The 19,718-nt window shown below is 39.4% G+C and overlaps 1 protein-coding gene across 1 annotated transcript; it reads right to left on the bottom strand.

Annotated features, from left to right (window-relative positions):
• Positions 1-3,134: 3,134 nt before the first annotated feature.
• LOC113523992 (Fc receptor-like protein 6) lies at positions 3,135-19,525 on the bottom strand. Its single transcript, XM_053233342.1, has 8 exons — positions 19,466-19,525; positions 12,313-12,348; positions 11,399-11,695; positions 7,583-7,879; positions 5,785-6,051; positions 5,023-5,271; positions 4,672-4,794; positions 3,135-3,946 (listed from the first exon to the last, which is right to left on the bottom strand). The coding sequence occupies exons 1-8, from the start codon at positions 19,494-19,496 to the stop codon at positions 3,900-3,902; spliced, it is 1,347 nt and encodes a 448-aa protein (XP_053089317.1). The 5' UTR covers positions 19,497-19,525; the 3' UTR covers positions 3,135-3,899.
• Between the last annotated feature and the right edge of the window lie 193 nt (positions 19,526-19,718).

The raw sequence follows: 19,718 nt of genomic DNA, 5'->3' as shown, positions 1-19,718 counted from the left end.
TCATCAAAATAAACTAATTATGCCTAAAATTAATTTTAAAAATGTTCAGTGTCATTTGTTATTAAAAAGGGGGCAAATCATATTATTTAAAATTATGATTAAATATATTTATGCTATGTTTTAAATAGAACAGAAACTGGTGTGGATTTGGTTAAAACTACACCTATTTTTTTTAACCTCACTGCCAGTCTCAGGGAGGGGTGCTGTCCAGCCTGCCGCTGACTCCCCAGTTGCAGAGAGAGGAAATTTGTCACAGCCATCTGTGCCCCCGGCCTGTGGACCACACTGAACATAAATGGCTGAAGTGCCAATGAGTGATCTGCACATTGGCATGCGGTGGAACCACTTGAGCGGGGCGTGGTCCAAACAGAGAGTGAAGACCCATCCCAACAGGTTGCATCAGAGGGTGAGGACTTCCCACGTGATGGCCAGACACTCTTTCTCGATTGTGCTGTACTTGCTATCTCGCACCAAGAGCTTGTGGCTGAGGTACAGCACTGGGCCCTCCTCCCCCTCCATCACCTGGGACAACAGCCCCCCCAGCCCCCTGTCCGATGCGTCAGTCTGCAAAACAAAGGGGAGAGAGAAGTCAGGAGAATGTAATAGTGGTCTGCGACAGAGTGCAGCTTTTATCTGAATAAAAGCCTGTTGGTATGGCTCTGTCTGCTGGACCAGATCTGGTGCCCCCGTTTTAGTGAGGTCAGTCAGTGGGCTGGTGAAATCCAAATAATTTGGAGCAAATCTATGATAATAGCCCCAGAAACTGTCTCACCTCCTTTTTGGTCTTGGGTCTTGAGCAGGCCACAATCACTGCTGTCTTATCAATTTGGGGACACATTTGCCCATGGACCAAATTGAAGCCCAGATACTGTACGTGCTCCCGTCCAATTGCACACTTCTTGCAAGACTTGTTTTCTGTGTTCGGGCAAACGATAATGATGTGTACCACCACCTCGGGGCATCTCAATGTTGTATTCTTTGAGATTAGTGTAACCAGGTAGAGGCAAAAACACTTTGGAAAATTCTGCTTGCCACTTGGCAACCTCTGTGATTTGGGACAGTGAGAGGTGGTCTCCACAGGGGACTGGGGTAGATTGAGCCCCACATTTTTGATTCAACTCCAGTCCTACCTCCACCCTCTCTGGAAGGACTGTCAACAAAGCCACGGGGACCACCTCTCCATGGTTTGAGGAGATTTAGGTCGTATATCTGCTGTGCCCCGCCTCTATCCGTTTACTTTACTTCCGTGGCTTCCCATGTGACCTTGAAGGGGCTTTGGAGCTTGATATGGGTAATACTACAACCACTTTATGTGCTTGTGAAAATTCGCATAGCCGAGGGCCCCTATTATACAGCCAGGATTGACGTTCTTGCATCTGTAACAAATTCTCCTGTGTTAATTGCCTGAATGTGTGAAATTTTATTCGCAGATCAAGAACATGCTGAATTTCACTCTTACTCACTCTTTCACTCTTGAACGTCCCTCTTCCCAATTTCCTCTGATGATGTCTAAGATGCCACGAGGCTTGCGCCCATATCACAATTCAAATAAGGAGAACCCTGTGGAGGCTTGCGGGACCTCTCATACTGCAAATAATAGGGGTTCAAACCACACACTATCCCAATTCCGAGTGTTCTCATGTGCAAACTTCTGAATCATATTTCTAAGGGTTTGATTAAACCACTTGGAAAGGATGTGGTTGGTAAATGCTGGTATGAATCAATTTAATTCCTAGTAGTTTGTATAGTTCGTAAAGTGTGTGTGACATAAATGTGGTGCCCCGCTCAGTCAGAATCTCTTTTGGGATCCCAATCCAGGAGATTATTTTGAAGAATTCCTCTGCAACACTGCATGCTGAGATGTTGCAAAGAAGCATGGCTTCTGGGTATCATGTTGTGTAATCCACCAGGACCAACACAAAGTTATGCTCTCGTGCAGTCCGATCCAATGGCCCAATGAGGTCCATAATAATAGGGGAAGGACAATGCAACATTTGACTGAACCCGCTGACCATCAATTACTTTCACTTGGTCGAAGGCATGCCTGAGGGTTTCGTCTCATCTCTGCTCCAAGGGGAAATCCCTGAGAGGAATTCCCCCAAAGGATGCCAGCCTCTATGTCTTCTGAAATCCAGGCCAATTTGTTCCTGAAATCAGTGGATGGGTGAGGCAAGGACTAACTGCCATCTTTTATTTATTTAATGGTTTTGTCCGTGGAATTTAATAACAACAGCCACTAGTGGATGTTCGTGCACATCCCCTTGCACACACCTCACCTTCAGCCAGTGTGCTGTAACCAGGGCCTCATCTTGAACCAGGCTTTGGTGAATTGAGATTTGAGGGAGGGGTGGGGAAAACCTGGGTTTGGGGAACTGGTTTCATGGAAAATGGCCCCCATTTCTCTGGTGCAAGGACAGGGGAAAGTGGGGAGAAAAAGGGGAAAATAGAGAGAGAGACAGAGAGAGAAGGGAGGGGGCTTGTCTGCCCCCAGATACACTGCCAAGTGGTCCTCATCCAGTTGGGCCCCCGGACAGTGGCACTGGACCCATTCCACCATCTACAGGAGTCCAGGAGCTGTTGGGCAAACGCGAATGAGTGGCCAAGCTCACTCGGAAGCATTGACAGTGCTGTTCGGAGGTGTGGCCAGGCTGGGCTTCCCCCGGCAGCAAGCAGACCTCTCACTGTGACTTGGGCAACCCCCACGCTTCAGCTGTGAGCTTGAAGATCTCAACAAACACATCTGGGTTGTCTTGCAGTTCCATCTTGGAGATCGTGATGTGGGGCGGCCACCGTGGCTGCTGCTGGATTACCTGCGGGCTGGACCAGGCTCTGTAGCACCTGCCTCCTGCTCTGTGTGCAGCTCAAGGAGGGTCTGATGTTGGGTCTGGTCGATGCTGGGGAGAGTCTTGATGATCTCTTAGAATGACAAGGACTCCATGATGGCAGATCTTCTGTTTGATTCCTCAATTACTCCTGAACTTTACTGCAATGAGATCCTCTACTTACACTGAATAATACTGCAGGATCAAGTTATCTGCTTTTAGTGATAGAAATAAAATACACATTGTCTTGGTAAAGTTTTTTTTATTTTCTATTTTAAAAGTACAAAATAGTAAAAAAAAAAGGTGATATTAATAAGTCACAAGAGTAGTTGCACAGAGTGTTCTGGTTTACTGATCAGAAGGTTGGGGGTTCAAGCCCCAGCACCGCTAAGCTGCTATTGTTGTACCCCTGAGCAAGGCCCTTAACCCACCTTTCTCCAGGGTTGCTGTATCATGGCTTGCCCTGCGCTCTGACCCCAACTTCCTAACAAGCTGGGATATGCGAAGAAAGGAATTTCACTGTGCTGTAATGTATATATGACAAATAAAGGCTGCTTCTTCTAACTGAGTGAAATATATACATACATACACACATATATATTCATATATATATATATATATATATATATATATAATACACATCTCAACACTGCTTTCAACAATGCACACCAAAAAGTTTATCAGTAATCAGTAACCCGAAATGTTTTGAAGTTTTACTGTGCAGGTGTTGGGATTAAACACTCTCCAATAGCAGACACATGTATTTGACACACTTCAGATGTTAGTGTGTGTCTAACAGAAGCTCCAAACCATTCCACTGACCAACATCTTTTCTTCACATTTTTTTTAAAGAATATTTTATCTGTTAATTTTTACTCAGTAGTTTGCATAGGCAAATGTAGTCTTTATTAGAGACTACACACATATAAACTTTCACCTCATGAGCAGGTTTTCAGGCTTGAGCTAAACAAATCCAGTCAGAAAAACAATATGCTGAGCTACTGATATAAAAAAACGATTGATGAAATGAAATTATTTCTACAGTAAATGCATCCTTATTTAACAGATGAACTTTGCTCACTCCTCTATGACTGCATTCTCAATTCTGTCTTCATCAGTGCGAGCTGTTAAAGAAATGAAAAAGGTCATTTTTCTGTTTTAATGCTTATGAAAGACAGTGTTAGAAAATGAACATCATTCATTCAGTTATCTTCAGGAACTGCAAATGTAGGTCAGAGATTCTTTATCAATTATTACAAAGGATTTATTACAGTGTCCTACTGTGCTATTAAATGCTACCTCTTCCTCTTAAACCCTTGTAAATTATCTTAATTATCTAACATCTGTTTCTATGATGGATAAGTCAGCATATCTAATCATGAAATACACTTCCGCACTTTTATTTTAGTATTTATGCTTAATAACGTACATTGTTGGTGATAATTTCAAAATTTTACTCCACAACACTGAAGAGTATTGCTGTTGAACTTCACTATGTTTATCAACCACTTTGTTATATCAGTTAATAAAAATATATTTTAAATAGAAACTTGAAACTTGAATAGAAAAATGAGTAAAGTTAATTGTAAATTTTTAGATAGTTCGACACACTGATTGAAGCAGTTGTCACGTGTAAATTCACTCTCAGACCTCAGCAGAAACAGATGTTGTGTTTTATATCATACTTGCATTTAAATCTTACTGTAAGTGTGTTTTAGAACAAGTGTGGATTTTTTTATTTTAAAATGTTAATATTGAGACAAATGATTTTCCTGAGGTGAAAATGTTTTTCTCGCACTAAGTAAAGTTAGTATGCTCATTATGTGAAACGTAGTGAAAGAGTTCTTACCTCGAGCTCTGTAACATTTGACCAGCAGAATGATGGTCACCAGCAGATACGGAGAGGCCGTCACTACACTACTGATCAGCATGAGCACTGAGAATGGAGCTTCTACACGTGATGGACCTGAAGCTGTGTAAAATAATCATTATTATAACACTTTATTCATGCTGAATTGCATATTTTAGCTCAATCTGCTGTACAAATAAATTCATTTTCAATTATGTGCACAAATGTAACATAGCATATTGTACACAGAGTTCCATAAACTAAGAATTATAGATTACATTATGTAAAGCTACTGAGTTCAACACATTAAGTCACAGTTGTATTTAAATGAATATTTAAATGATTTCTCACCTCTGACTGAGAGCCAGCTTTTCAGTGACTCTCCTCTCTCTGGGTGTTTACAGTGGTAGAAACCTTCATCTGACTTTGAGACAGTTTGGATGATCATCTCTCCTGTAGTCTGTGTCTGGAGAACTGATCCATCTTTATAGAAATCAGCTCGGAGGTTTGAGGAATTTGTGTTGCGATATAAACAGCGTAGAGTCAGAGGATGTCCCTCATTCACAGGATGGACAGGACTCTCCAGGATCACATCACCATCTAGAACACAGAAAATCACGTGTACAGCAAAAAGGATTACGACATGAACATTTCAACAATTCAATATCCTATTTATAATAAAATCATAAAATGGATTAATTTATATGTAATATAGTATAAGGCGAAAGCTACATAGGCTGGATTAGTTGTTATTATTTGAACAAACTCTGAACACCACTCCTTGATTCCACAGTGAAATCCATTAGTGTTATAGTGTTTTCTGGTGTTGAATGGGATGAAAACTCTTTAGATAAGTAATGTAAAACTAGAGTTATGTAGAGCCGCATTACAGCCTCATTCAGTGTTTTAGCTGCTCTACAGTAGCTGATTCAGCTCATGAGAGAAACTCGACTGTGCCGTTCTGTTTCTGTCTTCAGGTAATATTAAAATTATGAAACATTCCGAACTTTCAAAACATTCCTGATTTTCCCAGGTGGAAACTCAGAGTTCTGAATATTCTGTAATGAAATATCCCTTCTCCTTTAACAGTAAACACACTACATGAAGACTCACCATGCACTGTGATGTTGACAGGATTACTGTTTTCTCCAGATTCAGAGTGACACCAGTAAACTCCAGTGTGTGATGTGGAGAGGAAGCTGATTTTACATGTAGATCCTGTAACTGATGAACAATCTAACACTCTCTCACTGTGTGTGTATCGTCTCACTGTCCATCCAGTAGAGTTACTCTGGTCCTCACAGCTCAGTGAGAGAGAGTCATTAGTAAAGTGTTGAGTTCTGCTGGGATTGATGATCAGAGAGCCTGGAGGAGATTCACCTTAAACACAGAAAATTATAATTCACATGTATTATTATGATTGTGATTTCTTATCATAACTTGCACTGAACACATTTACACCTCATTTAATTAAACTGTGCTATTTGAACCTCTGCAACTGGATCCTGGACTTTTTGACTGGGAGACCCCAGTCCATCAGGATCAGCAACACCGCCTCCAGCACTACCACACAGAACCCTGGTTCTCCCCAGGGCTCAGTTCACTGCCATTTAACCTGCTGACTCATGACTGTGCTGCAAATTACAGTTCAAATCACATCATCAAGTTTGCTGATGACACTACAGTTGTGGGCCTCATCAGCAGCAAGGAAAAGTCAGCATACAGAGAGGAGGTGAACCAGCTCGCAGAATGGTGTAAAGACAACAATCTCTCTCTCAATGTTGATAAGACCAAAGAGATGATTGTCGACTTCAGGAGGACCTGAGTAGACCACTCACCACTGCACATCAAAAGAATAACCGTGGAGAGAGTCAAAAGCTCCAAATTTCTTGGTGTGCACATGACAGAGGACCTCTCCTGGACTCTCAACACCACCTGCCTAGCCAAGAAGGCTCAGCAGTACCTCCACTTTCTGCAGATCCTGAAGACAGCCAAACTCCCCCCTCCCATCCTCACCAACTTCTACAGGGGGATGATAGAGAGCGTCCTGCCAGCTGTCACCATGCGGTCCAGGAAATGCACAATCTCCAACTGCAAGACCCTCCAGCAGATTGTGAGAACTGTTGAAAAGATCATCGGGGTCTCTCTACCCACCATCGACACCTCATACAACAACTGCTGCATCTGCAAAAAGGAACCAGTATTGCACATGACCCTTCTCAACCATGGAGTCTTCATTCTCCTGCCATTTGGCAGAAGGTACAGGAGCATCCGTGCGACCACCACCAGCAGACTCCGCAACAGTTTCTTCCCTGAGGTAGTCAGCTTACTCAACACCCTGCTGCCCTCTAACACTCACCGGGGCGAGTCTAACACCTAACCCAGCATGATTCAAAAACATTGAACACCTGCATTTTAAAAAGCTGCATCAGTCACTTTATATTTTGGGAACACATTTTGCTACCAATATGGTTTCTATACTTACTGCTGCTACACTACTCTATAGTTTACAGTTACAGCCCATGTCCTGTGTTTTTACCGTCCTGCAATAATCTCACACTGTTGTGTATTTGCACTTCATGTAGTCTTGCGTACTGTTATGTGTTGCACCATGGTCCTAGAGAAACGACATTTTTGTTCCAATGTATACAGGCTACACTATATGGAGCAATGAAAATAAAAACCCACTTGACTTGACCTGAATGAGAATAATCCTCTACCAGTGCTTAGGGCTATTCAACTGCCTTAAACATTCCTCACTCAGGAGGATGAATATAAAGAAATATATAAACATAAAAAATATATAAAAAAAATATAAACATTTGCACAGCTGTAATTCTCCATATCTGATATTTAATTTACATATATACTATATTCAACATTTCAACACAGCAATGTTATTTTGCCTCACCAGTAATCCATAGTGGCTGTCGATTGCTGTCGTAAGTGTGATAAACATTTTCTCCTCTCTCTCCTTTGCACCAGTAAACTCCTGTGTGATTAAGAGCAGCAGAACTGATAGTGTAGGAGTCTCCATACACAATATCACCACGACTGTCTGTTATTTGAGTTGAGCTGTAGAGAACATGTATGTACCAGCTGAATGTCCAGCCTGTAGAGGAGTCTGTAACCTCACAGCTTAGAGTCACTAAGTCTCCTTCAGTCAGCCAGCTCTGTGGAGATACACTCAGTACTGGCTGTGGTCTCTCTGTTACACAGGAAATACAAAATTATAAATTTATACATTTACTTTATACACAATAACAGTCTTGTCATAAATCTGTCTAATCTCAACTAGTCAGAAATATTAACCGTGGATATAAAACTAATTACACTAAGTATTTATGTGAGTGTAACTGCATGTTTGAATTACAACCTGTATTCTTTATTATTAAACCAGTTTCAGAATGACTTAACAGATAACACAGCCACAGTAGTTCAGAAGAATTTGCAAAAAGTTAAATTAAATGAAAAAATTACAAGTAAGATTTGAGCTAGAGTTTTTGTGATGCTTTTCTATCATATTTTATGAAATTGTTTTATGTAGCTGCAAATATGACTTTACAACTGGTTGTGGGGTTCAGGTGTTTAGTTAAACACACAAAAGATTTCAATATGTGGTCATTTTTCCCCAAAAATAAACCAACATTCAGAAACCAGGTGGGGAAAAAATAAGTACACCCTATAATTCACTAACATGTAGAACCACCTTTAGCAGCCTTAACTTGAATGTGTTTATCAGTCACAGTCTCTCACATTATTTTGGAGAAATTTTGGCCCACTCTTCTTTACAACATTGCTTCAGTTCATTGATGTTTGAGGGCATTCATTTATGCACAGCTCTCTTAAGATCCCACCACAGCATCTCAATATTGTTGAGGTCTGGACTTTGACTTGGCCATTCCAACACTTTCATTTTTGTCTTCTTTAGCCATTCAGATGTCGATTTGCTGGTGTGCTTGTGATCACGATCCTGTTGCATGACTCAATTTTGGCCCAGCTTAAGCTGTTGGACAGATGACCTCACATTTGTCTCTAAGAATATTCTGCAAGTGTCCCAGGTTCTGTGGCTGCAAAAAAATCTCAATTCATCAGTCTTCTACCACCATGCTTCACAGTTGATAGAAGGTGTTTTTGGTGATATGCTGTAGTTGGTTTTCACCAAACATGGCACTGTGCATGATGACCAAACATCTCCACCTTGGTCTCATCAGTCCAAAGGATACTGTTCCAGAAATTCTGTGGTTTGTTCAGATGCAGTTTTGCAACAGGCTTTGTCCTAATCACCCTTCCATGAAAGCTATACTTGTTTAGTCTTTTTCCAATTCTGCTGTCATTAATATAAACATTTACATGGCCTGTAGGTCACATGATGTAGCTCTTGGGTTTTTCTTTATACCTCAGAGCATTAAACCTTTTGACCTTGGACTGAATTTGCTGGGACGCCCACTCTTGGGAAGTTTGGCGAATATCTTGAAGACTCTCCATTTGTAAACAGTCCTTCTCACTATAGAATGGTGAATTTCAAATTGTTTGGAGATGACCTTATAACCCTCAATCAAAGATTGATGAGCAGCAACAACTGCTTTTCAGAGGTCATGGCTGATGGCCTTTCTTCTTGGCATGATGTAGACACACACCTGAGTGCTCCAGAACACCAAACTGCTAAAGCTCTGCTTTGATAAAGGTAGTCACACTTCTTGATGATTAACTAATCTTGTTCATTTCATTAGTAATGCCTGGCTGCTAATTCCTCTCTTAATGATTGTGGAAGTATGAGTATATTTTTTCCTGCCTGGTTTCTGAATGATAGTTTACTTTTTTGGGGGAAAAAACTACATATTGGTACATACAGAATCTGTTGTGTGTTTTTTTTTTTTTTCATCTGAAGCTATTTGTTTATTTTTGGACATTGGTGAGGAACATACAGTTGTTATTTTAGGCACTGATCAATAAAAACATAGAATTGAAGGAGGGTGTACTTTCTTTTTCCCCACAACTATACATGAAATCTGTGAAGTATTTATTCTGTTCTTTACACTGTATGAAAGTGAAGATCATTTCTTACAGTGTGCATTTCAGCTGTTTGGTTTCAGGCATACATGGTACTTTTTTAAATTTTACCATAGTTTAATGTTTTATAGTGTGTATTTCTGCACTTCTAACTGTGTTTCCATACAGGTATAAACACCTTTATCAGTGTGTGTGTTTTTTTTTTTTTTGATAAATAATTGGTAACACCTGCATCCACTTGCCTGTATCTCACATACAAGAGTGAATCTCTCCCTGATAAACACACACACATTATTCCCACTGCTCCTGATATCAAAACTGTGGTATAAAAAGTGAAAAATCCTGATGTAGCTCTTACAGTAATCCTGAACCAATCCCTGAGGTCTATGTAGTAGTCTATGTCTCGACATGGTTGGTATGCAATATATTGCCTATGCAATGAAAGACACTGTATTTGCCGATCTTAGATTGATATTTTGTGAATGATGTTTAAATCCTGTACCAACATCTACACATATCTGTCTTCCTACAGTAAAGCCATAATAGTGGTCTTCTGCTGAAAAATGTACAGGCTGTCAGCAGCTGTATATAATAATCTATCTGAAATTATAAAGTTCAATCTAAGTTTTCTTCAAAAAAAGGAGAAATCATGTGCTGTTTATGCCCTTTTTTATAATGATGCATTTGAGCTGGCATGGCAAATAGATGAGATATTGGGCTTGGTGATGCATGAGAACGTGCCATCAAAATGATCAGACCAGGTGAGTGCAAGAAGGCAAGCAGGGAAGACGTCTACTATGTAAGCACATGAAAAGGAGAGTGGGATTCTTTGTTCTGTGTTCTGAAATTGCAGCACCAAGGGAAACCAAAGGAAAACCAGGTGGAAACCAGGAAAATCGGGGGAAAACAGGAAAACCAGATAGAAACCAGGAAAATCGGGGGAAAACAGGAAAACCAGATAGAAACCAGGGGGAACTGGTGGGAAACCAGAAAAAAAAACAGGGGGAAACCAGGGGGAAACCAAGGGAAAACCAGGTGGAAACCAGGAAAACCAGGAAAACCAGATAGAAACCAGGGGGAACTGGTGGGAAACCAGGAAAAAAAACAGGGGGAAACCAGTGGGAAACCAGGGGGAAACCAAGGGAAAACCAGGTGGAAACCAGGAAAACCAGGAAAACCAGATAGAAACCAGGGGGAACTGGTGGGAAACCAAGCGAAAACCAGTGGGAAACCAGGAGGAAACCAGGAAAAACCATGGGAAACCAATGGGAAACCAGTGGGAAACCAGGGGGAAACCAGGAAAACTGGGGGAAACCAGTGGGAAACCAAAGGAAAACCAGGGGAAACCAGGAAAAAACAGTGGGGAACCAGGAAAAACTAGGGGAAAACAAGGGGGGGGGGGGGGGGGGGAGCTCTGACTTAGCAGTCAAAAGACACAATATGTCTTTCACAATGATACAAAGAAACAGTGGGGTTAAATAGATACACTTAAGGCATACCCAATAATGACACATCAGGGCAAGAAAACAATTACAAGACAGAAGCAGAGACATGACTAGAATCAAAACAAAACACACATGGACAGTAATCAAGCCAAAACACAAATACAGAAGTGCTGAAACATGCTGGAAGCTGTGCAGCGTGTGCCGAAAGGGGAATGACATGGCACCAAGAGTAAAATAATAAATTCCAGATGTTACTGCCACAGACTCACCTGATACAGTCAGTGTAACAGCATCACTGATCTCTGAGCTCTGAGAGTCACTGCTCTGTCCTCTGCAGGTGTAGTCACCACCGTCAGAGTCTCTAACAGACCAGATACTCAACTGCTGCATTGTGCTATCTAGGTAGAAACCATAGAATCTTTGACGGTAGAAGTATTTATTCTTATACCAGCTGTATGTCCACTCAGTGTCTCCTCCTCCCTGTATGTCACATCTGAGAGTAACTTGTCTCTCTCCTCTGTACACATGTGTATCAGGCTTTATGGACACCACAGCTTTAGGACTCCCTATAAAACATAAGTTGTTAATAAACTATACATAAAGTAATTCCCAAGTATATAAAGGTGAACAGAGTGATTTAAACACTACAAATAATTTAATTAGAAGTAAATGTGTTTTTAGGAATTTTATGTACACACAAAAATGTCCCCCAAAATAATCTAGTCACTTTAATGTGTAATTAAAGAACCACAGAGAAAGAGAATTAAAACAATACTACAGTGGGGTCCAAAAGTCAGAGACAGAGAAAATGCTTCCATTTTGCATTCTTTTTTCATTATTAAAAAACTAATAATTTGGTAATTTAACTTAATTATATTATCAGCAGCAACCTAAGTTAGAAACCGTATATGGCCAAAAGTATGTGTTTGATGAATATCCCAATTCCAGAGTCAGACCCCATTTGCTGCTATAACAGCGTCCACTAGATGGCTTTCCATCAGATTTTAGAACGTTGCTGTGGGGATTTGTGTCTATTCAGCTACAACAGCATTCCTCTTTACAGCTCTTTACAATTCATAGACAAATCCTGCATGGTAATGTACAAACAAAATCTCCTCAACTCAAAGTCAAATCAAACATGTACATATAATAAAGAGAAAATATAAACACACACACACATCACCTTGAGCATGTGGCACTGGTATAAGTGAAAACAGCACTAAAAAAGGGAACAGAAACAGAGAACATGATGAAAACATGGAAAAGATTTAGGGTATTATTCAGCAGCACAGTGATCTCAAAACGTTAAATTATTATCAAATATAAATTATAAAATCTAACCATCTGAAAGAAACACAATGTCTTGGGGTGTTTCAATAATAAGTTGATTACAAAACTAACATACAAAATTACAATCTTTGCAATATACGCAATATCCATGAGCGTGATTATTGTAGTGTTAATGTAATTTCATGAGCATGGTTATTGTAGTGTTAATGTAACTCCATGAGCGTGATTATTGTAGTGTTAATGTAACTCCATGAGCATGGTTATTGTAGTGTTAATGTAATTCCATGAGCATGGTTATTGTAGTGTTAATGTAACTCCATGAGCATGGTTACTGTAGTGTTAATGTAACTCCATAAGCATGGTTACTGTAGTGTTAATGTAATTCCATGAGCATGGTTACTGTAGTGTTAATGTAATTCCATGAGCGTGATTATTGTAGTGTTAATGTAGCTCCATGAGCGTGATTATTGTAGTGTTAATGTAACTCCATAAGCGTGGTTATTGTAGTGTTAATGTAATTCCATGAGCGTGATTATTGTAGTGTTAATGTAATTCCATGAGCATGGTTATTGTAGTGTTAATGTAACTCCATAAGCGTGGTTATTGTAGTGTTAATGTAATTCCATGAGCGTGATTATTGTAGTGTTAATGTAATTCCATGAGCATGGTTATTGTAGTGTTAATGTAACTCCATGAGCATGGTTATTGTAGTGTTAATGTAACTCCATAAGCATGGTTATTGTAGTGTTAATGTAATTCCATAAGCATGGTTACTGTAGTGTTAATGTAATTCCATGAGCATGGTTATTGTAGTGTTAATGTAACTCCATGAGCATGGTTATTGTAGTGTTAATGTAATTCCATGAGCATGGTTACTGTAGTGTTAATGTAACTCCATGAGCATGGTTATTGTAGTGTTAATGTAATTCCATGAGCATGGTTATTGTAGTGTTAATGTAGCTCCATGAGCATGGTTACTGTAGTGTTAATGTAATTCCATGAGCGTGATTATTGTAGTGTTAATGTAGCTCCATAAGCGTGGTTATTGTAGTGTTAATGTAATTCCATGAGCGTGATTATTGTAGTGTTAATGTAATTCCATGAGCATGGTTTCTGTAGTGTTAATGTAACTCCATGAGCATGGTTATTGTTGTGTTAATGTAACTCCATAAGCGTGGTTATTGTAGTGTTAATGTAATTCCATGAGCGTGATTATTGTAGTGTTAATGTAATTCCATGAGCATGGTTACTGTAGTGTTAATGTAATTCCATGAGCATGGTTATTGTAGTGTTAATGTAACTCCATGAGCATGGTTATTGTAGTGTTAATGTAATTCCATAAGCATGGTTATTGTAGTGTTAATGTAACTCCATGAGCATGGTTATTGTAGTGTTAATGTAATTCCATAAGCATGGTTACTGTAGTGTTAATGTAATTCCATGAGCATGGTTATTGTAGTGTTAATGTAATTCCATGAGCATGGTTACTGTAGTGTTAATGTAATTCCATAAGCATGGTTATTGTAGTGTTAATGTAATTCCATAAGCATGGTTATTGTAGTGTTAATGTAACTCCATAAGCATGGTTATTGTAGTGTTAATGTAACTCCATGAGCATGGTTACTGTAGTGTTAATGTAATTCCATGAGCATGGTTATTGTAGTGTTAATGTAACTCCATGAGCATGGTTACTGTAGTGTTAATGTAATTCCATGAGCATGGTTATTGTATTGTTAATGTAACTCCATGAGCATGGTTATTGTAGTGTTAATGTAGCTCCATGAGCATGGTTATTGTAGTGTTAATGTAATTCCATGAGCGTGGTTATTGTATTGTTAATGTAATTCCATGAGCGTGATTATTGTAGTGTTAATGTAACTCCATGAGCATGGTTATTGTAGTGTTAATGTAATTCCATGAGCATGGTTATTGTATTGTTAATGTAATTCCATGAGCGTGATTATTGTAGTGTTAATGTAACTCCATGAGCATGGTTTCTGTAGTGTTAATGTAATTCCATGAGCATGGTTATTGTATTGTTAATGTAACTCCATGAGCATGGTTATTGTAGTGTTAATGTAACTCCATGAGCATGGTTATTGTAGTGTTAATGTAACTCCATGAGCATGGTTACTGTAGTGTTAATGTAGCTCCATGAGCATGGTTACTGTAGTGTTAATGTAATTCCATGAGCGTGGTTATTGTAGTGTTAATGTAACTCCATGAGCATGGTTATTGTAGTGTTAATGTAATTCCATGAGCGTGATTATTGTAGTGTTAATGTAACTCCATGAGCATGGTTTCTGTAGTGTTAATGTAACTCCATGAGCATGGTTTCTGTAGTGTTAATGTAACTCCATGAGCATGGTTACTGTAGTGTTAATGTAACTCCATAAGCATGGTTACTGTAGTGTTAATGTAGCTCCATGAGCATGGTTATTGTAGTGTTAATGTAATTCCATGAGCGTGGTTATTGTAGTGTTAATGTAATTCCATGAGCGTGATTATTGTAGTGTTAATGTAATTCCATGAGCGTGATTATTGTAGTGTTAATGTAATTCCATGAGCATGGTTATTGTATTGTTAATGTAATTCCATGAGCGTGATTATTGTAGTGTTAATGTAACTCCATGAGCATGGTTTCTGTAGTGTTAATGTAATTCCATGAGCGTGGTTATTGTATTGTTAATGTAATTCCATGAGCATGGTTATTGTATTGTTAATGTAACTCCATGAGCATGGTTATTGTAGTGTTAATGTAACTCCATGAGCATGGTTATTGTAGTGTTAATGTAACTCCATGAGCATGGTTACTGTAGTGTTAATGTAGCTCCATGAGCATGGTTACTGTAGTGTTAATGTAATTCCATGAGCGTGGTTATTGTAGTGTTAATGTAACTCCATGAGCATGGTTATTGTAGTGTTAATGTAATTCCATGAGCGTGATTATTGTAGTGTTAATGTAACTCCATGAGCATGGTTTCTGTAGTGTTAATGTAACTCCATGAGCATGGTTTCTGTAGTGTTAATGTAACTCCATGAGCATGGTTACTGTAGTGTTAATGTAACTCCATAAGCATGGTTACTGTAGTGTTAATGTAATTCCATGAGCGTGGTTACTGTTAGTGTTATTGTAATCCCATGAGCGTGGTTATTGTAGTGTTAATGTAATCCCATGAGCGTGATTATTGTAGTGTTAATGTAATTCCATGAGCGTGATTATTGTAGTGTTAATGTAATTCCATGAGCATGGTTATTGTAGTGTTAATGTAATTCCATGAGCGTGATTATTGTAGTGTTAATGTAACTCCATAAGCATGGTTGTTGTAGTGTTAATGTAACTCCATAAGCATGGTTACTGTAGTGTTAATGTAATTCCATGAGCGTGATTATTGTAGTGTTAATGTAACTCCATAAGCATGGTTACTGTAGTGTTAATGTAATTCCATGAGCGTGGTTACTGTAGTGTTAATGTAATTCCATGAGCGTGGTTATTGTAGTGTTAATGTAGCTCCATGAGCATGGTTACTGTAGTGTTAATGTAATTCCATGAGCGTGATTATTGTAGTGTTAATGTAATTCCATGAGCGTGATTATTGTAGTGTTAATGTAATTCCATGAGCGTGGTTATTGTAGTGTTAATGTAACTCCATGAGCGTGATTATTGTAGTGTTAATGTAATTCCATGAGCATGGTTATTGTAGTGTTAATGTAATTCCATGAGCGTGATTATTGTAGTGTTAATGTAACTCCATGAGCATGGTTACTGTAGTGTTAATGTAATTCCATGAGCGTGATTATTGTAGTGTTAATGTAACTCCATGAGCATGGTTACTGTAGTGTTAATGTAATTCCATGAGCATGGTTATTGTAGTGTTAATGTAACTCCATAAGCATGGTTATTGTAGTGTTAATGTAACTCCATGAGCGTGATTATTGTAGTGTTAATGTAATTCCATGAGCATGGTTATTGTAGTGTTAATGTAATTCCATGAGCATGGTTATTGTAGTGTTAATGTAATTCCATGAGCGTGATTATTGTAGTGTTAATGTAATTCCATGAGCATGGTTACTGTAGTGTTAATGTAATTCCATGAGCATGGTTGTTGTAGTGTTAATGTAGCTCCATGAGCATGGTTATTGTAGTGTTAATGTAATTCCATGAGCATGGTTACTGTATTGTTAATGTAATTCCATGAGCATGGTTATTGTAGTGTTAATGTAACTCCATGAGCATGGTTATTGTATTGTTAATGTAATTCCATGAGCATGGTTACTGTATTGTTAATGTAATTCCATGAGCATGGTTATTGTAGTGTTAATGTAATTCCATGAGCATGGTTATTGTAGTGTTAATGTAATTCCATGAGCATGGTTACTGTATTGTTAATGTAATTCCATGAGCATGGTTATTGTAGTGTTAATGTAATTCCATGAGCATGGTTACTGTATTGTTAATGTAATTCCATGAGCATGGTTACTGTAGTGTTAATGTAGCTCCATGAGCATGGTTACTGTAGTGTTAATGTAATTCCATGAGCGTGATTATTGTAGTGTTAATGTAGCTCCATGAGCATGGTTATTGTAGTGTTAATGTAACTCCATAAGCATGGTTTCTGTAGTGTTAATGTAACTCCATAAGCTTGGTTATTGTAGTGTTAATGTAATTCCATGAGCGTGATTATTGTAGTGTTAATGTAGCTCCATGAGCATGGTTATTGTAGTGTTAATGTAATTCCATGAGCGTGATTATTGTAGTGTTAATGTAGCTCCATGAGCATGGTTACTGTAGTGTTAATGTAATTCCATGAGCGTGGTTACTGTAGTGTTAATGTAACTCCATGAGCATGGTTACTGTAGTGTTAATGTAACTCCATGAGCATGGTTACTGTAGTGTTAATGTAATTCCATGAGCATGGTTGTTGTAGTGTTAATGTAGCTCCATGAGCATGGTTATTGTAGTGTTATTGTAGCTCCATGAGCATGGTTACTGTAGTGTTAATGTAATTCCATGAGCGTGATTATTGTAGTGTTAATGTAGCTCCATGAGCATGGTTACTGTAGCGTTAATGTAACTCCATGAGCATGTTTGTTGTAGTGTTAATGTAATTCCATAAGCATGCCTCCTTCTCTGTCACTAATGGCTAAAAGCCATTAACCAAAATGTACATTAATGCAAATATTATACCTGCAGCTTGCTTGAACTGTTTTTATTTAATTTATTATTAAAATATCTAGATATCTGAAAACAATTGACTCTAAACAGGATCAAATTTGCCTCAGTTTCATTGCAGATTAAAGGATAATTAACCTCATTTGGGGTTGTCAGGTCATTGCTGCACCTATACAGCTGATGCTATAACCAGCATGTCAGGCTGCTACATGGGAGCTCTCAAGCTAGTGGACAATGGAGCAGCCTCTCCACCCAAACTCAACGTAGAGGCTGACAGGGTAGATACCGATAGGACAGCATCTCCAGCCAAATTCAAGGCAGAAGCCGATGGGGTAGAGGCCGATGGGACGGCCTCTCCAGTCAAACCTAAGTTAGAGGCTGATGGGACGGTCTCTCCATCCAAACTCAAAGTAGAGGCCGATGGGGTAGAGGCCAATGGTATGGTCTCTCCAGCCAAACTCAAAGTAGAGGCCGATGGAGTGGAGGCTGGTGGGATGGCCTCTCCAGCCAAACTCAAGGTAGAATCCGATGGAGTGGAGGCTGGTGGGATGGCCTCTCCATCCAAACTCAAGCTAGAACATGAGTTAAACTTAAGCTCAAGGATGTTGTTGCACTGCCACCTGGCTCTGGTGGGGACATAGTCACTTTGCCTCCCCAGTTTAGCCAGGATGTCATGGCTCTTCCTCCCTGCTTCACTGAGTCAGTCACTTATTCTGGGCCATGCCCGCATTGGGACCAGGGGCAAATTGCGGACATTTTGACTTGAGGTCCAGGACTCCCTAATGTCTGTATGTTGCGTGTCGGAAGCCACACTTTGACGTTCTGTCACGTCATTTTTGGTTTCTGCCACAAAATGGCTGACAAGAACTATATTACCTATCAACCCTAGCATATCACATGACCTTGTCACATGTCTCAGATTACTCACACCTGTTTTGTGTTTCGTTTATTAGTATCACAACGTAAGTTCTGGTTTGTTTGTGTTCAGTGTCAAGCTTATGTTTATGATTATGCTTAGTCTCATGTATGAATTCCACCCTGTTGTTCCTTTTCTTGCTCTTGTTTTTGTTTGTTAATGATCCTTTTTCCACTTGGTTTGTTTTGTTTGTGTTTTCCTTAATAAATACCAGCACTTGCATCTGCCTCCCAATCCCTGACAGAGGTATTCGCTTAATTTTGGAAGAGATTCTGCTGCATGACATACACCGTGATCCACCTCTCTACTGCACGCACTGTCTCCAACACTCTCTACTGCACACACTCTGGCTTCAATTTTCCATGTGCAAATGTGCACAGAGTTTTCATATTCAGTTTGACCAGATTCTAGTACAATAAGTATCAGTAGAGTTATATTTGATCACTATATTTACAGTCATTAGAAAGAAGCAGTCTCTCTCTCACATCCCCCTTCATACCTCCTCCCCTTCTTTACTGCTGAATGTGCAGCACTGACTTAAAAAGAAGAAGTTGTCAAACCACAACAGTCAACTCACCCTGTACGTTTGCAAGACTAATGAGCTGTGTTTGTTTCTGCACAACTTCTGTTGTTAATATTGATAACGATGAGTGATTTTTTTTTTTTTTAGTGCTGTGCATTATTTGGGTATTAGTGTGTATGAGAGTGAACTTGCTGTATTGAGTTGTTTCCCTGCACAGATCATAATAGCAACAAAAATGGACCACAGACCACCAGAGTCTCACCACAGCAGCTAAAGACATTTCGGTCAGTCACAACCATTAGTTTCATCGATGAAGTACACACTATGTCCTAATCACACAATAAGCTCATCACTCAGGACATTCGGACTGCAGATGAACAACTTTATACCCCACCACTCACTCTAATGAAGACACAAAGAGAACATTTACTCACAGAGCATCACAGGGAGTGGACTGATCTCCATCCTGTCTCTCTAATGACTGACTGACTGACAGAGCAGAGGTGTGTGTTAAAGCCTTACCACTTCCTGTGTTCTGACAGATTGAGGGAGAGAGAGAGAAATGGAGAATATGTGTATTTAACTGTGTGTTCTGTTTCCTTCCTCTTTCCTGGAAAAACACTTGCTATTTCTGTTTCACTCACACACACACACACACACACACACATATTAGGGCTGAGTATCAGC

Source organism: Pangasianodon hypophthalmus, chromosome 4 (genome assembly GCF_027358585.1).
Source record: "Pangasianodon hypophthalmus isolate fPanHyp1 chromosome 4, fPanHyp1.pri, whole genome shotgun sequence".
Lineage (NCBI taxonomy): Eukaryota > Metazoa > Chordata > Actinopteri > Siluriformes > Pangasiidae > Pangasianodon > Pangasianodon hypophthalmus.
The sequence above is the reverse complement of the archived record's forward strand: the minus strand, read 5'-3'. Positions and strand labels throughout refer to the sequence as shown.

Coding starts and splice junctions, on each gene's coding strand:
- LOC113523992 (XM_053233342.1), bottom strand. CDS start 19,496: ATGGAGATCAGTCCACTCCCTGTGATGCTCT. Junction 12,349..19,465: donor TCCACTCCCTGTGATGCTCT/GTGAGTAAATGT, acceptor TCCCTTTTTTAG/TGCTGTTTTCACTTATACCA. Junction 5,272..5,784: donor TGTCAACATCACAGTGCATG/GTGAGTCTTCAT, acceptor TCTGTGTTCTAG/ATGGTGATGTGATCCTGGAG.